The 26,681-nt window shown below is 40.4% G+C and overlaps 2 protein-coding genes across 2 annotated transcripts in view; one reads left to right on the top strand and one right to left on the bottom strand.

Annotated features, from left to right (window-relative positions):
• Positions 1–776: 776 nt before the first annotated feature.
• Positions 777–23,264, top strand: LOC141340087 (sacsin-like). The gene is given in 8 exon segments (XM_073845021.1): positions 777–811; positions 1,062–1,149; positions 1,265–1,376; positions 1,590–1,736; positions 10,351–11,767; positions 11,863–11,951; positions 12,053–22,356; positions 22,358–23,264. Coding segments are annotated over 8 exon segments (12,768 nt in total). The 3' UTR covers positions 22,934–23,264.
• A 16-nt stretch (positions 23,265–23,280) lies between these two features.
• Positions 23,281–26,681, bottom strand: part of LOC141341098 (disco-interacting protein 2 homolog A) — a 20,195-nt gene continuing 16,794 nt past the window's right edge. Inside the window, exon 26 of the mRNA XM_073846244.1 lies at positions 23,281–25,134. Coding sequence (XP_073702345.1) covers positions 24,882–25,134 — 253 coding nt within the window. The 3' untranslated portion in view covers positions 23,281–24,881. The remainder of the gene's footprint in view (positions 25,135–26,681) is intronic.

Genomic DNA, 26,681 nt, shown 5'->3' on the forward strand with positions numbered 1-26,681 from the left:
TTGTGCATCAAACTGAACTGGGAACTAGATGAAATAAATACTAGAGATTAAAATGAAACAAAATTGAATAACTAGAAGACAAGAAAATGAACAACAAAGGGTACACTACAACTACAAATACACAACTAGAACAAGAAAATTGTTTAGTGCACACACAGGCAAGTGAACAGGAACACACTACAAACAAACCAGCAAAGATATGAAGAAAAAGAGCACAATAAATAGGGAGCAGAGGATCATGTGAAAACAATCAGCCCAGTGTAATTTAGACAAAGAGACAAGACAAGAAGAACACATGGCCGACACAAAGACAAAGCCATGTACTAAAGCACAAGACAAAGAAAGAAATGTTAAACAGTGAGCACCCCACCCCACCCGGACTGAATGTTTTGTTTTCTCCCAGTGTCTCTCCCCATTGTGCTGTTTATTGGTTTCCCCTATGCCCATATTTGGAGTTCCTTCCATTAATCAGTTCATCAGCCACACCTGTCCTAATAATTAGTTCCCCTTTATAAATGGGTTGTTTTCCCCTGTTTCTTTGTCCGGCATCAATATTACTTTATCCCAATTGTTATCTCCAGTGTACCAGTCTCTTTGTCTGCTGTTTTCACTATACCTGAGGATTTATTAAAGACTTTGTTTTTTCTCCGTCGTGTTGCCCCGTTCCTGTATGCACTGTGACACTATTTAAAAGATGGTTCTTTTAAGACTTTTAGAAGTTAATTATTTTTTAAACAGCTTTTTTTCACCACACAGGAGATTGTAAAAAAAGGACAATGAATTCTACATCAAGGCAAAAGAAAAAAAAGAAGTAAGTGGGTTTATTTACTGCATGTTTTATGTTTAAGATGATTTAATATGATTAAAAGTGAACTTTTGGTAAAGTATTTAGGAGTTTATGAAAAAAAGGCTAATATGTTTTACAAATAATTCCAAGCATACTAACATTTGACTCTAGCATTAAATAATTTTCTACTTTATCTACTACACATTGAACACACTGAATTTGATTTGTATGTGTTTTGTGCAGTTTGTGATAAACTTTACATTATTCAATGTAGAAATAAATTTGGTGCTACATCTCCACCGTTCATTGATTACTTGAAGGAAATTTTGAGAAGGTACCCAGATGGGGGACAAATATTGAAGGTAGGTAAAAACTTAAAATTAAATTCAAATGAAAAAAAAAAGAAATACCTTTACATCAAATGGTATGCATCTTATATCTCATCAAGTCAATTAAAATTATTCTATAATATATCAGGAGCTGATACAGAATGCAGATGATGCAGGAGCTTCAAATGTGGTGTTTATTCATGATGAGAGGCATTATGGGACTCACAGCCTGTGGACTGAAGAGCTTAGAAAGTATCAAGGTATTTGTGTCATGAACACTGGGAGCAGATTCAACTGGTGGTCACATTAGACATACAGTACATACACTATGGAAGATATGATCATTTTTTTTCAGCTATTTTTTTATCTGAAGTCTTTTACTATACTATGCAAAAGACTGCATTTGGAAGTTTTTTTGTTTGATTATTATATGATCATTGTTTGATGAGCCATTTTTAACTTTGATCTTGCAGGGCCTGCTCTCTATGCCTTCAATGATGCAACCTTTACAGACGAGGACTGGGAGGGTATTCAGAGAGTTGGCAGAAGCATCAAGCAAGATGACCCAACAAAAGTTGGGAGATTTGGGATTGGATTTAACTCTGTTTATCATATTACAGGTAAAATATACTACATTACCAGATTGGCACACATTTTTATGTATTCTAGTGCCTTCTGATTAAAAATCCTACAATATTGCTTGTGACACACTAGGGATGTGACGAGATCTCGTGGCACGAGATCTAGCGAGATCTGATGTGTCCCATGAGATCTGACTGGTCTTGCGAGAACATGACGATATCATTGCAAAACATTAGAGCTGCATGATTAATCTTAAAATATCACAATCTCTATTCAAACACCCATGCGATCTTATTCCTGAATGACAACAATTCAGCAGTGTCTATTACGACTCTTTCACAAGCTCGACTAACTCTACTGACACTTATGATGTGAAACGGGTATTAAAGACATTAAAATCTCCATTCTTGCTGCTGCTGATTCAGAAAGAGCAACACAAACCGACTTTTTAACCACATAATCATCATTTCTTTGTAACATACATTTAAATAACAATTACTGGGATAAAAGCTTATAGTTTGGGTATAAACACTTATTGTCTACAATAAAACTAAAGTATCTTAACATGTATGTATTGCAACATCCAAGATGGCGGCGCGTTCAGACGCAGCGGCTACTTCGGGTACTAAAAACGGTGTTTTTATGTATGTTAGTCTCGTTTCCTCGTTTTCAAACAGTTTAACCTCGTCGCAAAATCATCAGTTAAACACTCGGAAACATATATGATCGCCAGAAACTTCGGCAGTGTGTACAAACACCAGCTCTCGCCGGTGGCTACTGAGAAGCTGCGAGGCCTCCATCTGCTGCAAAATCCGAACCCCGAGACCACTGCCTCGCCTACTGACACTACCAGCAAAAAGTGGCGGCGCCGGCGCTGCGAGAGGGGACAGAAGCGCGGCGAGTGCGGAGGTATACGAGCTAAGCTAAGGACTAACCCCATTAGATTTCATATATTTCATCACTCATGCTCTCAAACGTTCGCTCCCTGGAAAACAAACTGGATTTAATCCAACTAAGTCTGACTACACAGCGTGAGACAAGGGATTGTTGTGTGTTTGTTTTGACTAAAACATGGCTAAACGACAACATACCGGACTCCGCCATTCAGCTGCATGGGCTAACCTGCTACCGAGCGGACAGAGATACAGCGCTGTCTGGTAAAACTTGCGGAGGAAGCTCTTGTGTGTACGTTAATAAAGAGTGGATTTAATCACGCAAACTTTAAGACAGTTTTACCAAAGTTCTACAAACGCATTAACTTTGCAACAAGGGGAAACAACACACTGGACTTTGTTTACACAACAGAGAAAACGCTTACAAAGCTGAACCCCGCCCCCACCTCGGATATTCTGACCATATAACTGTTATGCTAATCCCAGCATACAAACCACTTCTGAAACTCACCAAACGGGTGCTAAAGACCAGAGATGAAGCATTCAGATCAGGGGATAATGCAGCACTCAAAACAGCAAGAGCCAATCTGTCTTGCGGCATCAAGAATGCAAAACATTCGTATGCTCAAAAAATCAATAATCAGTTCACAGGCTGCAGAGACGCACGGAACCTATGGCAAGCCATCCAGACCATCACTGACTACAGGCCCATGCCACAGGCCTGTGACGACAACACATCTTTCCCAGATACACTTAACCACTTTTATTCTCGGTTTGAAATGCAGAATGACACTCCTGCACAAAAACTGCCCACACCTCCCAACGACCAGGCGCTCTGTCTGTCCCAAAAACTGCCCACACCTCCCAACGACCAGGCGCTCTGTCTGTCCCCAGCTGATGTAAGGAAGACCCTATTTGGATTAACCCACGCAAGGCTGCGGGCCCTGACAACATACCTGTCCGTCTACTGAGAGACTGTGCTGCACAGCTGACGGATGTCCCAACGGATATCTTCAACACCTCGATGGGCCAAGCAGTCGTCCCCACATGTCTTAAATCCACAACAATCATACCGGTACCAACAAAATCACCTGTGTCCTGTCTAAATGACTACCGTCCCATAGCACTTACTCCAATCATGATGAAGTGCTTTGAGAGGTTAGTCATGCACAACATTAAAACCAGTCTCCCCAACACACTCGACCTGCTCCAGTTTGCATACCGTCCAAACCGCTCCATGGACAATGCAATTTCCTCCACCCTCCACCTGGCTCTTACCCACCTAGAAAATAAAGACTCTTATGTTAGAATGCTGTTCATCGACTTCAGCTCAGCATTCAACACAATAATCCCACAACAGATCATCCATAAACTAAACCTGCTGGGCCTTAACACCTCCCTCTGCAACTGGATCCTGGACTTTTTAACTGGTAGACCTCAGTCAGTGCGTGTCGGCCACAACCCCTCCAGCACTACCACACTGAGCACAGGTGCCCCACAAGGCTGTGTTCTCAGCCCGCTGCTCTTCACGCTCCTGACACACGACTGCACTGCCAAGTTCAGCTCCACATCATCAAGTTCACTGATTACACGACTGTGGTAGGTCTCATCAGCAACAACGATGAAATAAACTACAGAAAGGAGGTGGCACAGCTGGCTGAATGGTGTGGTGCAAACAACCTGTCCCTCAATGTGAGTAAGACCAAGGAGGTTGTGATGGACTTCAGGAGGAACTCTGTAAACCACCCCCCACTGACCATCGACAGCTCGACTGTGGAGAGAGTCAGCAGCACTAAATTCCTGGGGGTGCACATCACAGAAGACCAGTGCCGGCATTAAGGTGGGGCACTCGCAGGCCCCCCCAAAGAGGTTGTTGTGCCCCCCCCCCTACACAATTTTTAATTCATTTAATATATATCAAGAATAATTTAAATAAATTAAGCATTGAATGTTCCATGATTTTTAATGTAATAAAAATAAGAAACTACAGCTGATGTGTGTTAATTTTTTTATGAAAAGAGACTTGTTTCTCTGATTGGTTGCGTTGCAGCATCTGATGCGTCATTGCGTCTTTAGCGTGTGTACATGCCTTGATGCTAGCAATGTGGTTTTTTCACAACATTTTATGGATCGCATAAAATATGGATATTAGAAAATGGCTCGTCAGTTCTACTTCTGCAAGGCCTTCTTCAGATTTGGAATGTACTACGATCACTCTGCCTTTTCAGCCAGCACCGCCTATTCAATCTGACATCACGGAAACACCTGTTGGCTCAAACTCGGAGACTGGGGCTAATGGAGCCAAGGCGGAATTTTCAAATCTACAGGCCGTGGATGATCTCGGGATCGATCAACCCAATCAAGTAAAATTAAAACAATACCCTGCACGAATGTTCGGTGGCAAAAAAACGTGCTTTTGTGTCTAGTTGGTACATTAATCGAGACTGGCTTGAGTACAGCGTAAAAGCTGATTCTGCGTTTTGCTTTTGCTGTCGTAAATTTAATGTTGGCACGAGCCGTGTGGATGCGTTTGTGAACGCTGGCTACCGTAACTGGAAGAATGCCAATGAAACAGACAGAGGATTTCACAAACACCAAACTTCTAAAGAGCACCTTTCTTCATACGCAATGTGGAAGGAAAGAGAAAGACGTGTAAGCAGCGGAAAAGAGATCTCCACTCTTTTAAACGCAGACCAACTGCAAAAGAACCGGTACTACGTGTCCTCCATAATAGACGTTATTGGCTTTCTGGTGGAAAATCAGCTGCCATTACGGGGAAAATTGGATGCTTTTGACAACATGTCGGAGAGAGGCAGCTGCCTTTTTCTTTCATTGCTGGACTATACAATAAAAAAGGATCCCCTTTTGGCTGATGCAGTGAAAACGCTTCCTCGAAATGCCACGTATACCTGTCATGATATTCAAAATGAGATCATAAGTTTGTAAGTGAAGTGGTAACTGAGGCTATCGTGAAAGAAGTGGGTGACTCCTATTACACATTAAAGGTAGATGGTACCCGCGACCCTACAGGCTGCGAAAATATATCAATTGTCATTCGGTTTGTGAATGAGAGCGAGTCCTACAAAGTAGTGGAGCGCCTGTTAACCGTAGCTACTGCTGAAATGGGTGATGCCCGGACACTAACAGATACCATTTTAGCAGAGCTAAACAAAGCTGGACTTAACCCATCAAAGATTCTTAGCCAAGTATATGATGGTGCATTGCTAATGTCAGGAAAGATTGGTGGAGTCCAGAAGCTGTTACAAGAAAAACTTAATAAGAATATCCCTTATGTTCACTGTCTATAATCATCAGTTACATATAGATGTAGTGCACGCAATGTCAGCTGAGGCAGCTGTGATGGATTTTTTTAACGTTTGTAACGCCTTGTACAAATATTGTAAGAAGCCCACAATAGCTGTGCACTACAAGGATGAGCGCCTCAAACGGCTTCTTGAACAAAAGTGGACAGGCCATTCCGGTGCTCTCTACACACCGCACTAACATCACACGCACACGCCGACGCAATCTCTCTAACTTGCGTCCTATCAACACCTCTTCCACTGAACCTTTCTCTTTCACGGTTGGACTCTGGAACTGTCAGTCAGCTGTCAACAAAGCTGACTTCATTTCGGCATTTTCTTTGCAATCCTAGGTTTGACTGAGACCTGGATACGTCCAGAAGACTCTGTAACCCCAACCGCTCTATCTAATAAATTCTCCTTCTCTCACACCCCGCGTCAGACTGGAAGGGGTGGGGGTACGGGACTTCTTATTTCCAACAACTGGAAATACTCAACCCATTCTACTCTATGCAATTATAGCTCATTTGAATCTCATACAATCACTATAACATCTCCTATCAAACTCCATGTTGTGGTAATTTACCGCCCTCCTAGTCAACTTGGCATCTTCTTAGAAGAGCTGGATGGGCTGCTATCCTCTTTTCCAGAAGATGGCAGCCCACTTCTAGTCTTTGGGGATTTTAACATTCATTTGGACAAACCCTATGCTGCAGACTTCCTTTCACTCCTTGCTTCATTTGACCTAAAACACATTACCACTGCATACACTCATAAATCCGGCAACCAACTTGATCTCATTTACACAAGAAATTGTACTTCAGACAACATTGTGGTCAAACCCCTACACATCTCTGACCACTTCTTCATTACACTTAACCTACATCCCCCCTACCTGTTACTTTTAGAAACCTTTTGCCACATTCTTTACAGACAAAACTACATCTATCAGTAATAAGTTCTCAGCTCCACACATACAGGAACTAAAACTGACCACACCCACAGCTGAAACTCCCCTCTTCTCCTTCCATCCCCATTCTGAGGCAGAAGTAACCAAACTTCTCCTCTCCAGCCATCCGACGACATGTCCTTTAGACCCTATCCCCTCACACCTTCACCAAGCAATCTCCCCTACAATCCTACCAGCGCTCACACACATCATCGACACATCTCTTCTCACAGGCACTTTCCCCACTACATTAAAGCAGGCCCGGGTAACCCCACTGCTCAAAAAACCTACACTTCACTCATAGATAACTACAGACCTGTCTCTCTCCTTCCGTTCATAGCAAAAACATTGGAACGGGCTGTTTTCAACCAGCTATCCTTATTTCTCTCACAGAACAATCTATTGGATGCTAACCAGTCAGGGTTCAGGAGTGGCCATTCAACTGAGACAGCGCTACTGTCTGTCACTGAAGCCCTACGGACTGCAAAAGCTGATTCTAAATCATCAGTACTCATCTTGCTGGATCTTTCTGCAGCATTTGACACGGTGAATCACCAGATCCTCCTGTCTACCCTCTCATCATTGGGCATCACAGGAACTTCACTTCGCTGGTTCAAATCCTATCTCTCTGGTAGGTCTTTCAGGGTGGCCTGGGGAGGGGAGGTTTCCAAAACTCATCAACTGGTCACTGGGGTTCCTCAGGGATCAGTTCTTGGACCCCTCCTCTTCTCCATATATACCACATCTCTGGGCCCCATCATACAGGCACATGGCTTCTCCTACCATTGCTATGCTGATGACACACAGCTCTATCTTTCTTTCAAACCAGATGATCCATCAGTAGCTGCAAGGATCTCTGACTGCCTGGCGGATATCTCTGCATGGATGAAGGAACACCATCTTCAGCTCAATCTAGCTAAGACTGAGCTCCTTGTCTTTCCCGCCACTCCAACTTTACAACATGACTTCTCCATCCAGTTAGGTTCATCAACAATTACCCCATCGACTTCAGCCAGAAATCTTGGTGTAATCTTTGATGACCAATTGACTTTTAAAGACCACATGGCTAAAACTGCTCGATCCTGCAGGTTTGCATTGCACAACATCAGAAAGATCAGGCTCTTCCTAACAGAGCATGCTGCACAACTCCTCGTCCAGGCCCTGGTCATCTCCAGGCTGGACTACTGCAATGCTCTCTTAGCCGGTCTTCCAGCATATACAATCAGGCCTCTACAAATGATTCAGAATGCAGCAGCACGGCTGGTCTTCAATGAGCCCAAGAAGGCCCATGTCACACCTCTCCTCATATCCCTGCACTGGCTACCGGTTACGGCTCGCATCAAATTCAAGACACTGATACTGGCCTATAGGACAGCCACCAGCTCATCACCTGCCTACCTCCATTCACTACTACGCATCTGCACTCCCTCCAGAAGTCTGAGATCCTCTAGTGAAAGACGCCTTATTGTACCACCACAGAGAGGCATGAAATCACTTTCCAAAACATTCTCCTTCAATGTCCCTGCCTGGTGGAATGATCTTCCCACCCCTATCCGGAACACAGACTCCATAACTGTCTTCAAGCGACTGCTGAAAACCCATCTTTTTGACACTATTTGACTCAAAAAAAAAAAAAAAAAAAAATTCTTCTCCTCTCTTTCCTGATCTTCCCTTTCTAGCCCGTACTCATCTAACAACGCCTGATATATGGTATTTTTGAGCACTTCCTATGTCGATTTGCCTCCTTAGGATGAATCACTTGTTGTATTCCCCAAATGTAAGTCGCTTTGGATAAAAGCATCTGCTAAATGAATAAATGTAAAATGTAAATGTAAATTTAGCTACAGTCTGCCAGTTGTATGAGTATGCGCTGTATTGTTTTTTTTTATGCCTCGTTTTTGCAAGTTATTGTTGCTAATTGTATGCCCCTAGTTAGATGTCGTGTGCCCCCCTGTTAGTCATGGTCTGGCACCGGCTCTGCAGAAGACCTCATCTGGTCCACCAACACTACATCACTCTCCAAAAAGGTGCAACAGCGGCTCCACTTCCTACGCTGACTTAAAAGAGCAAGCCTCCCTCCACCCATCCTCACTATCTTCTACTGGGAACCATTGAGAACTGCAGTGCTGCTGACCGCAAGACCCTATAACAGACGGTGAACACAGCTTCTAAGATCATCTGAGCCCCTCTCCCCTCCTTTCTGGACATTTTTCTTGCACGATGCTCCGGAAAAAAGCCACCAGCATCTCGAAGGACCCCACCCATCCCTTCCACAGTGTGTTCCAGCTCTTGCCATCAGGAAGACGGTACCGGAGCATCAGAGCCCACTCTGCAAGACTGAAAAACAGCTTTTTCCCCCAGGCTGTGAGGGCCCTCAATTCCAATCACATCACCCCCTCTGAACCTTCATCCACAACCCTACCTATTTAATCCAGCATCCCCTCCCCAATAAAAACTAAGTGTGCTACACTCAGGTGAGCAGGCCAAAACAAGCTAAACAAGCCACCTCTTTTTCCCTCTATATGCACCAGACACTTTCCAGGTTACAAAGACTCAACAAGATAACCCAAATGTTTACTTGTGAATGCACCACAAGCCATATTGCACTACTCGTTTCTTTAACTTTAATACCTCTTTTGCACAATATCTTGCACAATATTGTACAGCATTATGTAAAGTACTTGTATAGTCTGTCTCAAATTATTTGTATAGTGAGCTATTTATAGTATATGTATAGTTAGATTACCGTTTCAGTAAGTTGTGTATAGGGTTAAACAATTGCTCTTATGTGTAGTGTTCTATGTTATATTTGTTTATTTATGTAGCACAGTGGTCCTGCGAGACACAACATTTCATTCCACTGTATGTCCACACATGTAGCGGAATGACAATAAAGCTCGACTTGACTTGACTTGACTTGACTTGTAATGCTTATCCTCTTCCACTAGGAGGTGTCGACAACTGTACGTTTAAAAAAGTATTTATGATTGAATTATACATTCAAGAGATTCCAGTAGTGAAACAAGTCTTTATTAATTGAGACAATGACTCCTTCATATTTAAAAAAAAATGTATTCAACTATAGACTTAAGTAATGAATATTCTGTCAGAACCACTAGTAAATTACGTAATTTTGTTTCGATTTCTAATCCTTTTTAGGATCCTTTTCTTTCTTCAGAATCATGATCTCCAGTTTATAAAAGAAAATTGTTTTTCAGTTTATCCAGAATCATGCAGCTTTAGTTTACATGTTTATTACTTCATATAATTCATTAAAAAAGAAGTTTAATTTCATAAAGTAGAGGTTCATATCAAAAGGCACCTACATTTTTTTTTTTGCATTTTGTGTTTTTTAGTTGAATAAAATACTCATCATTGAGGATTTCTTTAAAAAAGTTTAAAAATCTTGTCTCATCTCGAACCCAGTCTCGTGTCTCTTCTCATGAGACAAGTGTCTCATCACACTCCTAATGCTGACAGTAATAGACATTATTTTTGATTTTTACAGACTTGCCATGTGTCTTCAGTTCTGAACACTTAGCTATCTTTGACCCACAAAAGATGATGTTTGGAGAGGATGAAGAAGGTTATCGATGGTCTTTGAATGATGAAGAGGACAGAGAGAGCCTTTTAAACTTGAGAGATCAGTTTCAGCCCTTTCAAAATATTGTCAGTCAAGTCAATAGTTGTCCCTGGGAGAAGGTCATAAGTGAGGAGCAATACTTCAAAGGAACACTCTTCCGCTTCCCTCTGCGCAATGAGGCTTCTGAGATCTCAGATAACTTATATGACTCCACAAAAGTTACCCAGCTATTTGACAGTTTCATTGCTGATGCAGACATCAGTCTTCTTTTCCTGAGAAATGTGTCATCCATTACTTTGCTGCATATTGACACCAATGGCCTCTGCAACAGTAGGCTGAAAGTTTCCATGTCAAATCACTTTAACACTGACCTTTCTCATATCAAGCAGGAATCGTTTGACAGAAAAACATGTTTTAAAACAGTATCACACATTTCCCAGCAAATGGAAGAAACAAGGTCCCAATGGCTTGTGACAACTTGCCTTCTGAAACAGGGATATATACCAGAGATCGACTCTCTAGCTAATAAGCTGAGCTTCTACCCTCAAGTTGACGCAGCATTTCGATTAGATGAAGACAAATCACTTTGCAATGGGCGACTAAGTTGCTTTCTACCACTTCCAAATAATGAACCAAACAAAACTGGGCTTCCCATTCACATCAATGCTTGCTTTGGCCTGACAGACAATCGGAGGTTCATTAAGTGGCAAGAGGAGGATCAGAAGAATGATGAGACTGCGATGTGGAATGAGCTGCTCACAAAAGACATTCTACCCCATGTATATCTCATGATGATTCTAGAAGCCATTCAGTTATTAGAAAGCTCCCCCACTGTGTACAATCTTTGGCCTGACCTATCGCAGACTGTACATAAAGAGAGATGGCATAAAGTTGCAACGGATACTCTGAAAGGTCTCTTTGAATACAAAATCTTTCACCTTGCTGATGATGAGCAAATCTGGGTCACTGCCTCAGATGCAGTTTTTCCAGTAAACAATATACATAGTGACACAATGTCTGCAGTGTCAAGACTACTGATTGCTGAAGGAAAGAACCTGGTCACAGTCCCAGAACATGTTTTGAAAGATGTCCAGGAAATCTTCCCTGAAAGTGATACCTTGACATGGGTGACTCCATCTTATGTTAGAGATGTCCTTCACAAAAGTAAGGCTGTAAATCTTAGTAGAGGTGACAAATACTCTCTTCTTGAATTTGCTCTCAGTGATGAAAAGTACACAGAGCTACAAGGACTTAAGCTTCTGCCTCTCAGTGACGGAACCTTCACTTCATTCGTCAATGGAGGACAGAACATGGTTTTAATTGACAATGAGAAGTTTCCAAGGTAAGGTTGGACATAGTCTCTTTCCTACATGCTTTATTGTGTTTTAATATTGTGTTGTCAAAGTGGTAATAATCATTTTTTTCTTCTTTGTTTAGAACATTGCTGCCATTTTGTAAAGAAATGTTTTTACCCAATGATCTGAGCCATTTTTGCACTATGCAACTAAGGAAACTAGCAACACGGAGTAAGAAAATAGTTTCATATATTTTATCAGGAATGCTTATAATAATATAAAATTAATGTTGTGTGTGTGTCTGTGTCTATGTCTGTGTGGGTGTGTTTCAGGCATGTACACCATAATCAGTTTGAATGCACAATATATTGTTGCACTCACAAAGAAGTACTTGCCCATGGACTGGAAAGTTACCCAAGGTCATGTGACATGGAAAACAGCAGAAGATCGTCATCCACCAAAGAGCTGGCTAGCTGAATTCTGGAAGTTTCTTAGCACTGAATGGAATGACTTAAGCAGATTTATTGACATGCCTTTAATACCACTGGAGCCACTGCAGAGTTCAGGCAATTCTGTATTGTTAGCAAGGTTGCAAAGGAACTCAACAATGATCTTTCAGAGTAGCACAGGGTCCAACTTGTCAAGTAATGTTCAGAAAGTGTTAAGGATGGTGGGATGTACAGTCATAAAAAGAGATGAATGCCTTAGACATCATGACATTGAGAGTTATGTTCTTCCAGCTTCACCAAGAAATGTTCTTCAAGTCTTTGTGAACTTAAACAGAGACCAGGTCATCAAAGGCATTGCCTCTGCTTCATCAAATGAAATAGAGGAGTTGAAAGTTTACCTCTCTTCGTTAGACTCTCTCTCAATTGATGAACAGAACTTACTTTCTATGTTGCCAATCTTCAGAATGATGTCTGGGAAATATGTTACAGTTAAATCAAAACAAGCAGTTTTTTCATGCACCAATCCAGCAATTCCAAAGGATCTGCCAATGCCTGACACCATTGTACAATGTGCAAATGAAGCTGATCGCAGACTTTTGACTCTTCTGAAAATTGAACTCTTGGATGCAGCTAAGGTGGCTGTTCATTTGGTTGACTGCATTAAGACAGGCTCTTGCTCAAATGGTGAAAAACAGACAATAATGACCTGGATACTGAGTAATGGTAGTATTCTACTCTCACAAAGTGAGCAGCTGCTCACAAAAACAAAAAGTCTGAATTTTATTGAGACAGCTCAGGGAGAACGCAAACAAGCCTCAGATGTTTTTGATCCAAGAAACAAGACTTTCCAGGACCTTTTTGGGACAGATTTCTTTCCCCCACCTATGTACACAAAGACCCAGGACATGCTTCAGAGTTTGCAACGCCTTGGCCTAAAGACAGAGCAAAAAGACATATCAACAGCAAACATACTCCAAGTCATAAATCATATTGAAAAGCTTTGTGTTCACTCACCAGATAACGCATTCAAAAAAGCACATACTCTTGTTAGAGTACTGAATGAGAATGATTTCCTTTCAAATTTCACCAGGACGCAGATAGGAGAGATGATGCAAAGGCAATGGGTGCCCTGTGAAAATCCAAAATTCTCAAATGGAAGCATTTGTACAAATCTAAAGCAAGGTTTCTATAAGCCTCCTGAAGTAAGGGATTCAATGTTTTCTTCAATTGTTGGATATGTAATGCCACTTACCTCTGAGCTAACAAGACATGTCTGCAACCATCTTGGACTTTATGACCCTCCTCATGCTGAAAAAGTTTTGGAGAACCTCTCTGCACTGAGATCAATGAACAATCCAAATTCAGATTTTCAGTTTAAAACCAAGCTGCACAGTATCTATAAATTCATGCAGGACAACATGAGAAATTTCAGAGATTTAATGGATACAAAATGCATTCCCTGGATCTGGAATAAAAGTGAGTTTGTCTGTCCAGGAGATATAGTTTTAGCCTATCCACCTGAATTAGATCTAAGCCCTTACATTAAGAAAGTGCCTGAAGAGTTTTTGCAATATAAAAACCTGCTAACAAAATTTGGTGTGAAGAAAACACTATCTCAAAAGGAAATTGAAGACATACTTCATGACATAAAACATAGAATTGACTGCAGGTGTCCTCCTCATGGAGACTCGACAGAACTTAAAGTGTCAATTGCCATTCTTGACTGGATGCGAAAAAATGAGAAGCTTTTGAAACACAGTACACCTGTGCCTGTCATGGCACAAAACCAAAACTTTACTCTGCAATCTTTGTCTAAAACAGTCTTCTGTGACATCAGTGCTGAAGGACTAGAAGACCTGAAACAGGACAATGAGGAATTTTATGTCATTCATGAGGAAGTTCTTCCCCTGACTGCAAGATGGTTGAAAGTCCCATTCTTAAGTACTCGCATCTTAAAACCACAGTTCATACAAGCAGAGCAAGCATCCTTTGGTATAGAACAATGTGGGCAATCTGAACCACTTACTCAAAGAATTAAGAACATTCTTAAAGAGTATGATGAAGAAAGTGACATTTTCAAAGAACTCCTACAAAATGCTGAAGATGCGGGGGCAACCACGTGTCAGTTCCTTCTGGACTTCCGAAAACACAGAGACCCCCCTGAAACCCTCATTGATGATGGAATGGCCCTCTGCAATGGGCCATGCCTTTGGATCTTCAACAATGAGCTCTTTTCACAAGAAGACTGGAAAAACATTGTCAAAGTGGGGTCAGCATCAAAGGAGAACAAAGTTAAGATGATTGGAAAGTTTGGGCTTGGATTTAATGCTGTTTACCATGTGAGTGATATTCCCTCAATTTTGAGTGGGAACAGCCTTCTCATACTTGATCCAAATGTCACCCATTTGGAAAAGCACATAATCAGCAAAGGAAACCCAGGAATTAAACTTGACCCATTCCAGGAACGGCTGTACAAAAGGTTTCCTGGACAGTTTAAATGTTATAAAGGCATTTTTGATTGTGATCTGTCATTGCAAAACAGCAAGAAATCGTATAATGGCACCTTGATTAAATTACCATTTCGCACTCTGGAAGAAGCAAACAAGTCAGAGATAAGTTCAAAAGTATATGATAAAGAACGCATTCAGAGTTTTAAAAATAATTTAACTGACAACTCAGAAACGCACCTACTATTTCTGAAGAGAATTACTTTTTTGACCCTTCAAATTGTCCCTGAAAATGCATCGACTCCTCCACAGGATGATCAGATTCAGACTCCTCTCAAAATATCCAGAGAAATCATGACTTCATTTGCTGTCTCCAATGACAAACCTCTCCAAGAGATCAAGAGCACTTTCAGAAATTCTGATATTGCATGCAGCAACATTATTGATGTCAACAAAGCACACATTGTTAAAATAGTTCAAGAGCACTCAGAGAGATCCCTCTCACAGTACTGGCTTTTGTACTCATGTTTTGGAACACAGAATTCTTTGCAAATGTTCCAGAAAAGAACTGATCAAGAGCATGTGTTTTCACATCCAATTGGAGGTGTAGCTATACCATTGCATAGAGAGGCAAAAACAAATGCATGGTCCCCTGCTGAAAACCTCATTGGCCAGGCTTTTTGTTTTCTTCCTCTCTCAATTGAGACAGGTCTTCCAGTTCATGTCAATGGGACTTTTGCAGTCACATCAAATAGGAAAGGCCTATGGGAAAAAGGAGTGAAGTCTGAGTGGAACAAAGCTTTACTTAAAGATGCTGTAACCTCTGCTTACATCACTACACTGCTTGAGCTGAAGAAAATGGCCCAAAATGGACATATCCATAACTATCCCTTCTATGCATTCTGGCCTAACAGAGAGAAAGCAAGCAAAGCATTTTTACCCTTGGTTGAGTCTTTCTACTCAGCAGTTGCACAGAATGGAAATGGTCAATCTCTGGATCTTTTTAGCAATGGACATAATTGGTGTTCTATGGACAAGGCAAGATTTCTGAATCCAAAAATTGAGAAAAAACAGTCAGTTGGAGACATTGCCATGAAGGTGTTCTTGAGCTTGGGAGATTCATATTCCTGTGTTGTTTCTCTCCCAACATGGGTAAGAGACAGTTTTAATTATTGTGGCTTCAAGGAAATGATCAAACAGAAAAGCATTGACTGGCCTGAGTTTTACAGCATTGTGTTTACGAACTTGAGTGCTGTGGAGACACATAACAGAAATGTACTTGTTCTGAATGCCATCGACTTAAATGATCCTGCTGTTGATAACCTGCTGAAAAGTTACCCTTGCATTCCAACACAGAAATGTCAGAAGCTTCAGTTTATCAAGCGACTTGTTAATCCTTCTGGTAAAGTGGCTTGTTTGTATGAACTTGAGGAAGGACGCTTTCTGGAAGGAACTGCCAATGACTTCCTCTCACCAAAAAGGATTCAACGGCTTTCTGATTTGGGAATGCTGAGTGACCGCCTCCCTTTAGAGGACATCATAGAAAGAACAGGGAAGATATCTAGTGTTTGGCAACAGGATAAATCTAAATGTCGCAAACGTCTTCAGTGTCTCATGGATTCAATAAAAGACTCCTCAGAAGATGTGAATTCTGTGCACTGGCACACACTGTCTAAAATACCATTCCTTCCTGCCTTAGCTCCTTTAGTTCAGCAAAACAAGAACACCACCGTTCTTAAAAAACCCTCTGAAGTGTACATTAAAAGTTGTCGCAATTTGGTAAGCATGACAGAATTCACAGTTGATCATTCAAACCTCCAAATACACAGTTATGATTCAGTTCTCCAGAAATTGAAAGTACAGACAAATCCGCCAGTTGAGACAGTGCTTCAGCAGCTGTTAAAAGCACACCGATACTGCAGTGAATTTGAAAAGACTGCTGTCTTCAGCATTGCTCAGTCTTGCTATGAATATCTTAACAAATACTTGCTGGAACAGAAAGATCCCAATCCAATAACTGGCCATGCAAAATCATTTCCATTCATTTTCATTGAGGATCACTTTGTTAAGGTGAAGGCAGTGGCCAGAAGTCAAGAATTTGAACAGAAACCATATCTCTATGTTCTTCCAGTCATCTTCTCCAAATTTGAGAGGCTCTGGGATTGCCTTGATGTCCAAAAACGATTTACAAAAGAACAATTTGTTGCTGCACTTGAGGAAATAAAGGCGTCAAATGAATCTCGCCCTCTTTCCATGTCAGATCTACATAAGTGTGTTGCAATACTTGTGAATGGGCTGTACAAAATCAAAGAAAAGCCTACAAACTGTCTCATACCAGATGAGAGAAGGGTGCTGACATCATCTGAAGAGCTAAGATTTAATGACAGCCCATGGATGCCTCTCTCAGCTGGTGTCAAGCTCTCCCATGAGTTGATACCTCGGCCTGTGGCCTGTCATTTCGGTGTAATGACAACAAGACATCATACTCTGAAAGAACATTTTGTCAGTGGGTTTTCCCTTCATGCTAAAGAGTTTGGACAAACCGAAAAACTAACTGTCAGAATAAAAAATATAATTGATGCATATCCATCTAAAAAGGATATTCTGAAAGAACTCATTCAAAATGCTGATGATGCAGAGGCAACAGAAATTCACTTTGTTTGGGACAAAAGACAACATAAGACAAAAAAGATATTTGGAGAGAAATGGGAACTGGTTCAAGGCCCGGCGCTTTGTGTGTACAACAACAGAATATTTTCTGATGCTGATCTGCAGGGTATTCAGCAGCTGGGAGAAGGAGGAAAACATGGCACTTTAGGGAGAACTGGGAAATACGGACTTGGCTTCAATTCAGTGTATCATCTGACAGATTGTCCGTCTATCCTGACCGGTGACAAATGGCTCTGCATTTCTGACCCAAATCTAAAATATGTGGAAGGTGTAACAAAACGGTCCCCAGGCTGCATGTTTTCAATGGAAAATGAATTTAAAAAGTCTTTTGAGGATATTTATGATACCTTTCTTCCAGAAATGTTTGATCTCAATTCTGGAACCATGTTCAGGCTCCCTCTCAGGACAGAGAAAATGGCAGACAAATCTGAAATATCTAGACATACAGTCACAGATCGTGACATGAAGGAACTTTACTCTGCCTTGACAGAAGACCCTGAAGGACTAATTCTCTTCTTGAAACACATCACAAAAATACAGTTTTTGGAGATCAGTGAAGATGTAAAACATACAAAATGTTCTTTCCTTATCGAAAAGAAATACACAGAGAAGAGCAAGGTAAACAAAGAACACTTTCATAGACACGTCAAAGAATCCCTCGTGTCAGGAACAGCAGAACCCTACAAAACCATGTACATAATTGAGATCTCATATGGAAATAAACAAAGTAAGTGGGTCATTGCAGAGTGCTTTGGCTTCTCAAAACAAATCCATGAGAGAAAAAACAAGCAGGGTTATTTCACAGTTCCTCAAGCTGCTCTGGCTGCATGTTGGAGCAGCACATTTAATCACACATTTACTGGCAGGACATTTTGTTCTTTGCCCTTACCTGGACAAACTGGTTTACCAGTTCACGTGAATGCCAATTTTGAAGTAGATTCATCTAGAAGGGACTTGTGGAAAGAGGATGGTGATAGTCTGAAGACTGCGTGGAACCAGTCACTGAAAGTAAACATAATTTCACCACTCTATGCTGACCTCCTGTTAAGTCACTGTTCAGCCAAAAAGACAGATACACCTACAGCTCTTGTAATCCTCAAGTCAGAGCTAGAAAATTCTTGGCTAAAATACTTTCCATGCATTTCCCAGAAGGTAGACAAAGTCTGGCATGAGATGATTCTTGAGGTCTATAGATCAATTAACCAACGTGACCTTCCTGTCATACCCACATTACATGCTGTTACAAAGTCATCACTTCTTTCGCAACAAAAATACACAGTTACCTGGTGCAGTGTGTCCGATTCAGAAAATTGTCCATATTTTACGACTGTGGACCATGAAGGAATTTTTGACATTTTAGATGACACTGGGATGAAATTAGTGCCATACTCTTTAAAAATGCATGAAATAAAAGCCCATTTTAAAGCAGCTGGTGTCAAAGTGACAGAAATCAGCGCTTCAACAGTGATACACTTCTTAAAGCAAAGATCATTGAATGATCCTTCCCAGACAACTGGTAGTTTGCCTTTGCCTATCAGCCAGACCTTGTTAAAAAACAAAATAAGATGCTCAAAACTTTTGAACTTCTGCTTGACAAATGTCAATGAGAAAAATATCAATGTCCTCAATGGGGTGCCTCTTCTCCTCACAGAAGATCAGATGTTAAGAGTCTTTGACTCTAGCTGCCCAAAGTTGTTTTCAAGATTTAGCAGTCTTTTCCAAGGAAATCAGGAGATGTTTGCTGATATTGCTGTCAATGGAAAGTACATGCAAATTCTCCACAAGGGAATGTTTATTAGGAGCTTAACAATTGCTATGGCAGCAACATATTTGAAAACAGAACTTGAGCAACTGCTCAGGCGATCATTACCTGATCAAAGGTGTCAGCTCCACAAAGCAGAGAAAGAGACAATCAAATGGCTGAAAACTTTATGGAGCTTCTTTGAGGATCAAGTGGAAGTCTACAAACATGGAAAGCTGAATGTCTTCAGTGAGATAAAAAAGCACTTTGAAGATAGTCCTATTTTACCAGTTATCTGTCCAGGTCAAAATAACACCCGGTTCTTACAAACAATGAGGAACGTATCAAAAGTGATTTGGAATCCAGATGAAAAAATAGCTTCCATTCTCATAAAACTTGGGTTCATGAAGTTAGACATGAGCTTTTTCATTGGCTTCATAGACTTCTGTTTCAAGTATATTCATCCAGAGCTTCTACAAACGGGAGACAGCAGTGCCATTTTGGGAGAGGTTTATCATGTACCTCATTCCCAGTTTCAGGGGCTATCAAAAGATGAATGTGTAGATCTTCAACGCTTCTTACAGAATGAGATCAGAGATTCCAAAAAGAAGGGTGAACATGTGAGGATGCTCAAGTCTTTACCCCTGTTTGAGTCAATATCTGGAAAACGGGAAAGAATTGATTTATACAAAAGGTTGAATATTCTTAATTCTAGGCATCACAAGGACTTTCCAAACTTGTACCATTTTGATGGATGTGACTGTATGTTCCTCAAGCACAGCTGGGTGAACTTAGAATTGTCAGAAATTTTAAACATCCAGATTCTAGATGATTTGGAATTCTGTGTACAATTCATTCTTCCTTCTGTGCACATGATGAAAGAGGCCAAGCTTCTTGATTTTTTGCGGTTGTTAGTGGAACTTGGACCAGTAGATGACAGGATTGTCTCTGCATTAAGAGAGGTCAGATTTATTCGAGACATTCATGGTTCTCTTCGGGTGGCTTCATACTTCTATGATTACAATGTACACCTTTACAGGGGTATGCTTCCAAAAGAGAGATTTGTGCCTGAAACATTTTGGGAGATTTTCAGAGATAAGCCTACCGAAGCTTATTTGCTCTTAAAGGTCCTTGGATTGAAACATAAAGTGTCTGATGAGGAGATAATTCTGTTTGCAAAACAAATTGAATCTGAAACTAGAGGCAACACTCCTTTAGATGTTCTTAAAAAAAGATCAGAACTCCTGTTTAAGACTGTTTTATCAAAGAGTAACAACAAAAACTCAAAAATACTGAACAGAGTTGCTAACATTAAATTCATCTTCCCAGTAAAAATTCATCAAACACTTTGTGATTATCACAAAGGCTTTGCTCAAGAGAGAGAGGTTGTTGCAATCAGTGGCTCATTGGTTGACAGAGAAAACAATTACCATTTTCTCATATGGACATCTATGCCAATCCTACCTTCAGAACACTGCTCTCCACATCACATGAAGAAAATGACGGATGCCGGAGCCTTAGAGACTCCACCCGCTGAAAAAATAGCTGCTAATCTTAAAAACATCTGTATGTCTCAGTGCCCCACAGACAGATTGTTGGAGGTAAGAAAAATCATTTTTAGCAAATCGTACGCTTACCTACAGTCAATAAATTTTAATGCCTCTCTGTTCTCAGACCTCCCTATTATCCTTGTGGAAAACGGCACAACACTTGCGAAAGCTCACCAAGCAGTACTTGTACTGTCTGATGCTCTCGAGTTTAGGCCTTACTTGTACAACATTCCTTCAAACTACATGAAATTTGAAGACTTCTTCAAGAAGATTGGTGTCAAGGAGAGACCTACCATCAATCAATATAGAACTGTTCTTCAAGAAGTCTATTCCGATAGTTGTGACAAAGACAGCCTTCAGGCAAATCAGCAGAAAACTGTGAAACGTGTTGTACAACAGCTGTTTTGCCTGTTGAAAGAGAAACAGAACAAAAACCCTGTTTTCCAAAACAACCAACTTTATCTTCCATCAACAGATGGGAGACTATATGATTCCAGCACTTTGTTTTTCAATGACACCGTCTTCCAGACTACAAGGCTTGAAGGTCCGTTGGAAACCAAGCTGAAATTGCTGGAAAAATTAAACTGCTGTCATCTTGGAAATGATCACTATAAACATCAGATATTGTTACAGTTCCTTCCTGAGCAAGTTCGCCCAAAATTTCTTTCGGGTGTCATATCTGAAAACCTGGAGGGAACAAGTGTACAATATTGCGACTATGAAGGGGAGTGTGAATTTAGTGGCTGGTTTGAAAAACACTTGTCTTCTTCTGCATTTCTTCATGGACTAATCTGTCTCATCAGAGAAGAGAGCAAAGGTGGGGTTTCATATTCTGAAGCTGCAGAAAAGTGTGAAGACATCTTTTCTAAGATTCAAATGATCTGTTGTAAAACTCTTCAAACTCAGCTTCTTTTAAACCTTAAGCCACTTGAGGGTAGTAAGGCTGAAACAGATGTTTATGTGAAAAAACAGCAAGGTGGATGCAGTTTCTACTTGAAACACAATGATGACATGGCCCCAAAAGTAGTAAGTGAAATTACCATGTGTCTCACTAAAGAAATCAATGCTCTTCTAAGGAACTGTCTAACCACCTCAAGCCTTCTAGTTCTAGGGCAACTTTTGCTGAGTGATAACATGGAGGACGTTGAGAAAGCCTTAGCAAAATATGGCATTCATAACAGTGGCCACAAGGAGGAAGGACACGGTTCCTTACCAAAACCTGGATGCTGTATACCTGAAGAATGGCATGACTGCCTTGACATGAACTTCCTCAACAACTTTGAAAGTGGAGAGTATGTTGGCTTCAGCAAGGATGAATCTGGTCAGTATTTCTATGCCATTGTTATCGAACGAGTGGATGATCCAATGGGACAAACAAGACAGTTTCCTGCCAAATTTAAAATTCAAGTTGGAAGTGATGACTTCATTGAAGTAAGCTCTCTTGACCTGTACCAGTTTAAAAGAGAAAGGAAGGTAACTTTGTCAAAAGGGTCAGCTTGCACAGATATAGAACATCTTTTGACATCTAGGCCTCCACCTCAGGTCTTTCCTGAGAATTTGGAAGAGATCAAAAGAGAAATTGACCAAAGCTTAAACGAAATCTGGAAGATGTCAAGTGAGGACAAACAAAAAGCCATTAAACGTCTCTACCTCCGCTGGCATCCAGACAAGAACCCAGGCAATGAAGCACTTGCTACAGAGGCATTCAGATACCTGCAAAAGAGAATTGAGGAACTACAACGAGGGACTACAACGAGGGACTACAACTACAGCAACAGCTACAAATACAACTGCACATAGCACATTCTCAAACTGGAGAGACTTTCGAGATTACTATGACATGTGGAACACAGAGGCACAAAGTCACAGGAGGGGACGTGAGAGATTCTATCAGAACAATTCTAGAAGGCACTATAACTTTTGGTCACACCACAGAGAAACTCCAAGGCCAAACAGAGGGGAGGCAAAACGCTGGTATGAACAGGCTCAATGTGACATCAAAGCAGCCCACAATGACACTGGAGGAGATAGCTCAGAGTGGTGTATGTTTAAAGTGCATCAAGCTGTGGAAAAATCTCTGATAGGAGCGATGTACAGGGGAAGTGGAGAGTATCCCAACAACTGCTCAATAACTAGCCTTGCTCAACAGGTGTCCCATTTCAGCTCAAAGTTGGCTTCTATACCAAACACTGTGAGGCAACTGACAGAACTTGGTGTTGATGGCAAAAAGACTCAATATCCAAACTATCACCAATTTCCTCACATTCCAAACAAGCAATTTAGTGTTGGAAATGCCAGAAGGGCATTGGATATTGCAACTAATCTTTTAGAAAAAATAGAAGAGTACATCTCTTAATATATTTTGACTAATGTTTCATAGGGGTGATCATTAGAACATTTTATTTTTCTATTTAGTACTGCTAACATATATGCTGGGAATTCATAAATCTTTGTAATCTTGTTGTAATAATTGTGGATCTGGTTATCCTTTTGCTTACTATATGCAACATTTATATTATTCCATACTGCACATTATTGTGGGAAACAGTAGAGCATGGCATTAGCAATCCCAAGCCCATGGGTTCAATTCCCAGGGACTGAATGAAATAAAATGTTTATCCTAAATGCAATGTAAGTTTGTTTTTTAACTAAAATGATCTGCAATAAAAATCACATTAGAATTAAAAGTGTCCATGTCAGTCATTTAAAAGCAAGGTTTTTATTAAGAAATATTAACAGAAGTCAAAAGCTGGTTCAACCAAATATTCACTAAATGACAAAACTGCAAAAATTGAACACTAACAGTCACTCAATCATCCTGCAATACAGATGCTGTATGTGCTTTACAATCCTTGCAGCAAAACCACTTATTGAGCCTATTGCAATAGAAAAATATTACATGAATAGTGTCTCATGTTGTTCCCATTACTGTTTGATCAAGAAATGAAACCTCGATTTGAGCAGCATCTGGTTATCTCCATGCCACTGCAAAAACCATGCCAAAAGTATTTGTAGTTTTCTGGTGTCCCAGTAATAACTTATTACACAAATTCTGTACATAATTACAGCAGGCGTACTGCCTGTCCTTTACACAATGAACACAATAAAAGAAAGCAAGCATTGTTAGAAGTGTTTTTTTACAGTGCTGGCCAATGCGGTGTACAGTGCGTCTGAAAAATACAAGCAAATGTCACACTTTAAACACAGTAATGAAAAGAAGAATAAAAGCCCTCACCTGCAGTGGTCTTTTTTTTTTTTCCTGAAATAATGATCCCATCTGTTAGGTATGTTTTAATGAATTAATGAAAAAGGCTACTTTCTTTTCAAACAGTAATATGTAGGAGACTAAAAATGTCCCCTTCATACATTCATCTGCAGGAATACAAGATAATCTAGTCGTGAATGGTGATACTGTAAAAAACAACTCAAACTTGAAATGCTGTATATAATGTACATTTGAGCAGAAATATTTTTCAGATTGGGACTTGGTTACCTGAATAGGACTCTTCATCTATTCACTGTTTTACCCTGATTCCTGTCCTGCACAGTCTAAAAGCTCACACATGAATGAAACATTGTAATAAAGAATGGGGGGAAAGATGTCCACAGGCATATGGGAAATATTTAAGGCCCATGTTGAAATACTAGCTGGGAATGCATAAGCTTGTGAATTTATGGAGCAGCATTTCCACAGCACACCTTCAGTACTGCTTTCTTGCAAACTAAGACTCAGATATCCACTTCCTTATTGCCATTTGGTCTCCAGATAAAACATTTCTCAAAGATTTGCATGTTGATGTAAAAAGAGAACAAACCAAACAAAAATTGGTTTGCGCTTTTTTACAGCTACAACACTGGCAATAGTAATGCATTAAAAAATGAAGTGCATTACACATTTTCACTTGCCCTTGAAATTACAAAGACATGAAATCTGGATCCTGCTTTTGACATCAGGCACTCCTCTGCCCATTTGGGCCAGTCCTTCTCACACACAGGGAACATTTAACACGCATGTGTCGCATGTGCAGGACAAGTGTGCTTGAATAAGAACTAAACTCATAATTGCGTCACACAATAAAACAGGAGATGAAATCAAGTCATTTGCCCTGACCACTGAATCAGAGTTTTATTTGCAAGGCATTCTGACAGTTTGATATAAAAATAAACTGCATAGCTCCATCAAGGACTCTTCATGTTTATAGAGGAAGAGGCAAGCCTGTCCGAACTTCCTCCGAATGCTTCCTTTGTAAATTTGCATATGCAGATTTTTCTGGCACCTGGTTCCTCCTCCATGTTACACATTCTCACATGTTGTAGGCCACATATATAGGGTCCAGCTGGTCTGCGAGGAAGCCGTCCCGCAAGTGCATACGCTGCTTCTCTCCTCTGGAGTTGATAGGAATGACACCAGGGTCCACCACCACAACGACCCCCACAATGAGATAATGCTCTTCCAGAACCACGTTGGTCACCAGAGCAACAAGATCCAGAGCTTCCTGTTCTGATCCCTCAAGCTCCACGACCACCACTAATAGATTTGTCCATGTGAACACAGCACTGAAGAGAAGGTGAGAGAGAGAGTGAGAAGATGAAAGGTGTATTTAAGTACTAAATGCAGAATTTCTACACTGAAAAACATGGCTGTTTATCAAGATATTCAGTCTTCAGGAAGTCTTAAAGGACTGCTTCCAGTTAAATTAAACTTGGTCGACAGCATTTCTGGAATGCAGGCGATTATCACAGAAATGCTGTTGACTTGTCCTGTTTACAACAGTTCCTCATTTTAATGTTAGCTTACTACATTATAGTTGAGTATGATAATGAGAAGACCAGCCCTATGTTCCAGAAAATACGGTAATAAGGACAGCATGCCTTCTTTAAAGTAGTTCACTTCCAGAACAAAAATGTACAGATAATGTACTCATCCTCTTGTCATCCAAGATGTTCATGTCTCTTTCTTTCTTTAGTAGATTTTTTTTTTTTGAGGAATAACACTTAAAGGAGTAGAACAAAAATTTACAGATATGTACTCACCCCCTTGTCATCCAAAATGTTCATGTCTTTCTTTCTTCAGTCGTAAAGAAATTATTTTCAGGATTTCTCTCCATTTAATGGACTTCTATGGTGCCCCTGAGTTTGAACTTCCAAAATGCAGCTTCAAAGGGCTCTACATGTTCACAGCCGAGGAAAGAATGGTTTATCAAATACATTATAAACATTTTAACCTCAAAGTCAGCTTGTCTAGCTCTGTGTGTACTCTGTGTATTCTGGTTAATGACAGTTAGGGTATGTCGAAAAACTCCCATCTCATTTTCTCCTCCAACTTCAATATCATCCTATATCACTGTTTTACTTTTTTTTTGTAAAGGGTGTTTTTGATCTTATTTGCACATTCACTTTGTAAACACTGGGTCGGTACTTCCGCAGCAATGTAGGACGATTGTGAAGTTGGAAGAGAAAATGAGATGGGAGTTTTTCAACATACCCTAACTGTCATGAACTGGAATACACAGAGTTCACGCAGAGCTAGGCAAGATGAGCGTTTGAGATTAAAAAAGTATATAAATTGTAAATGTTTTTAGAAAATAACCTTTAGAAAATTGATTCGCTAGATAAGACCCTTCTTCCTTGGCTGGGACCATTTAGAGCCCTTTAAAGCTGCATTTAAACTGCATTTGGAAGTTCAAACTTGGGAGCACCATAGAAGTCCATTATATGGAGAGAAATCCTGAAATGTTTTCCTCAAAAAACAATTTCTTCACGATTGAAGAAAGAAAGACATGAACATCTTAAGTGAACTACTCCTTAGTTTTCTGAAAGTGAACTAAGGATTTCTGTCTATGTAATGGACTTCTATGGTGCCCCCAAGTTTAAACCAAAATGTAGTTTTAATTGCAGCTTCAAAGGGCTCTAAACGATCCCTGCCAAGGAAGAAAGGTTTATCTAGTGAAACAATTGGTTATTTATTTAGTACAATTTATGTTCTATTTAACCTCAAAATGCTTGTCATTTCTAGCTCTTGCATGAACTCTGTGTATTCTGGTTCATGACAGTTATGGTATGTCGAAAAAACTCCCATCTCATTTTCTCCTCCAACTTAAAAG

Source organism: Garra rufa, chromosome 8 (genome assembly GCF_049309525.1).
Source record: "Garra rufa chromosome 8, GarRuf1.0, whole genome shotgun sequence".
In the NCBI taxonomy this organism is placed as follows: domain Eukaryota; kingdom Metazoa; phylum Chordata; class Actinopteri; order Cypriniformes; family Cyprinidae; genus Garra; species Garra rufa.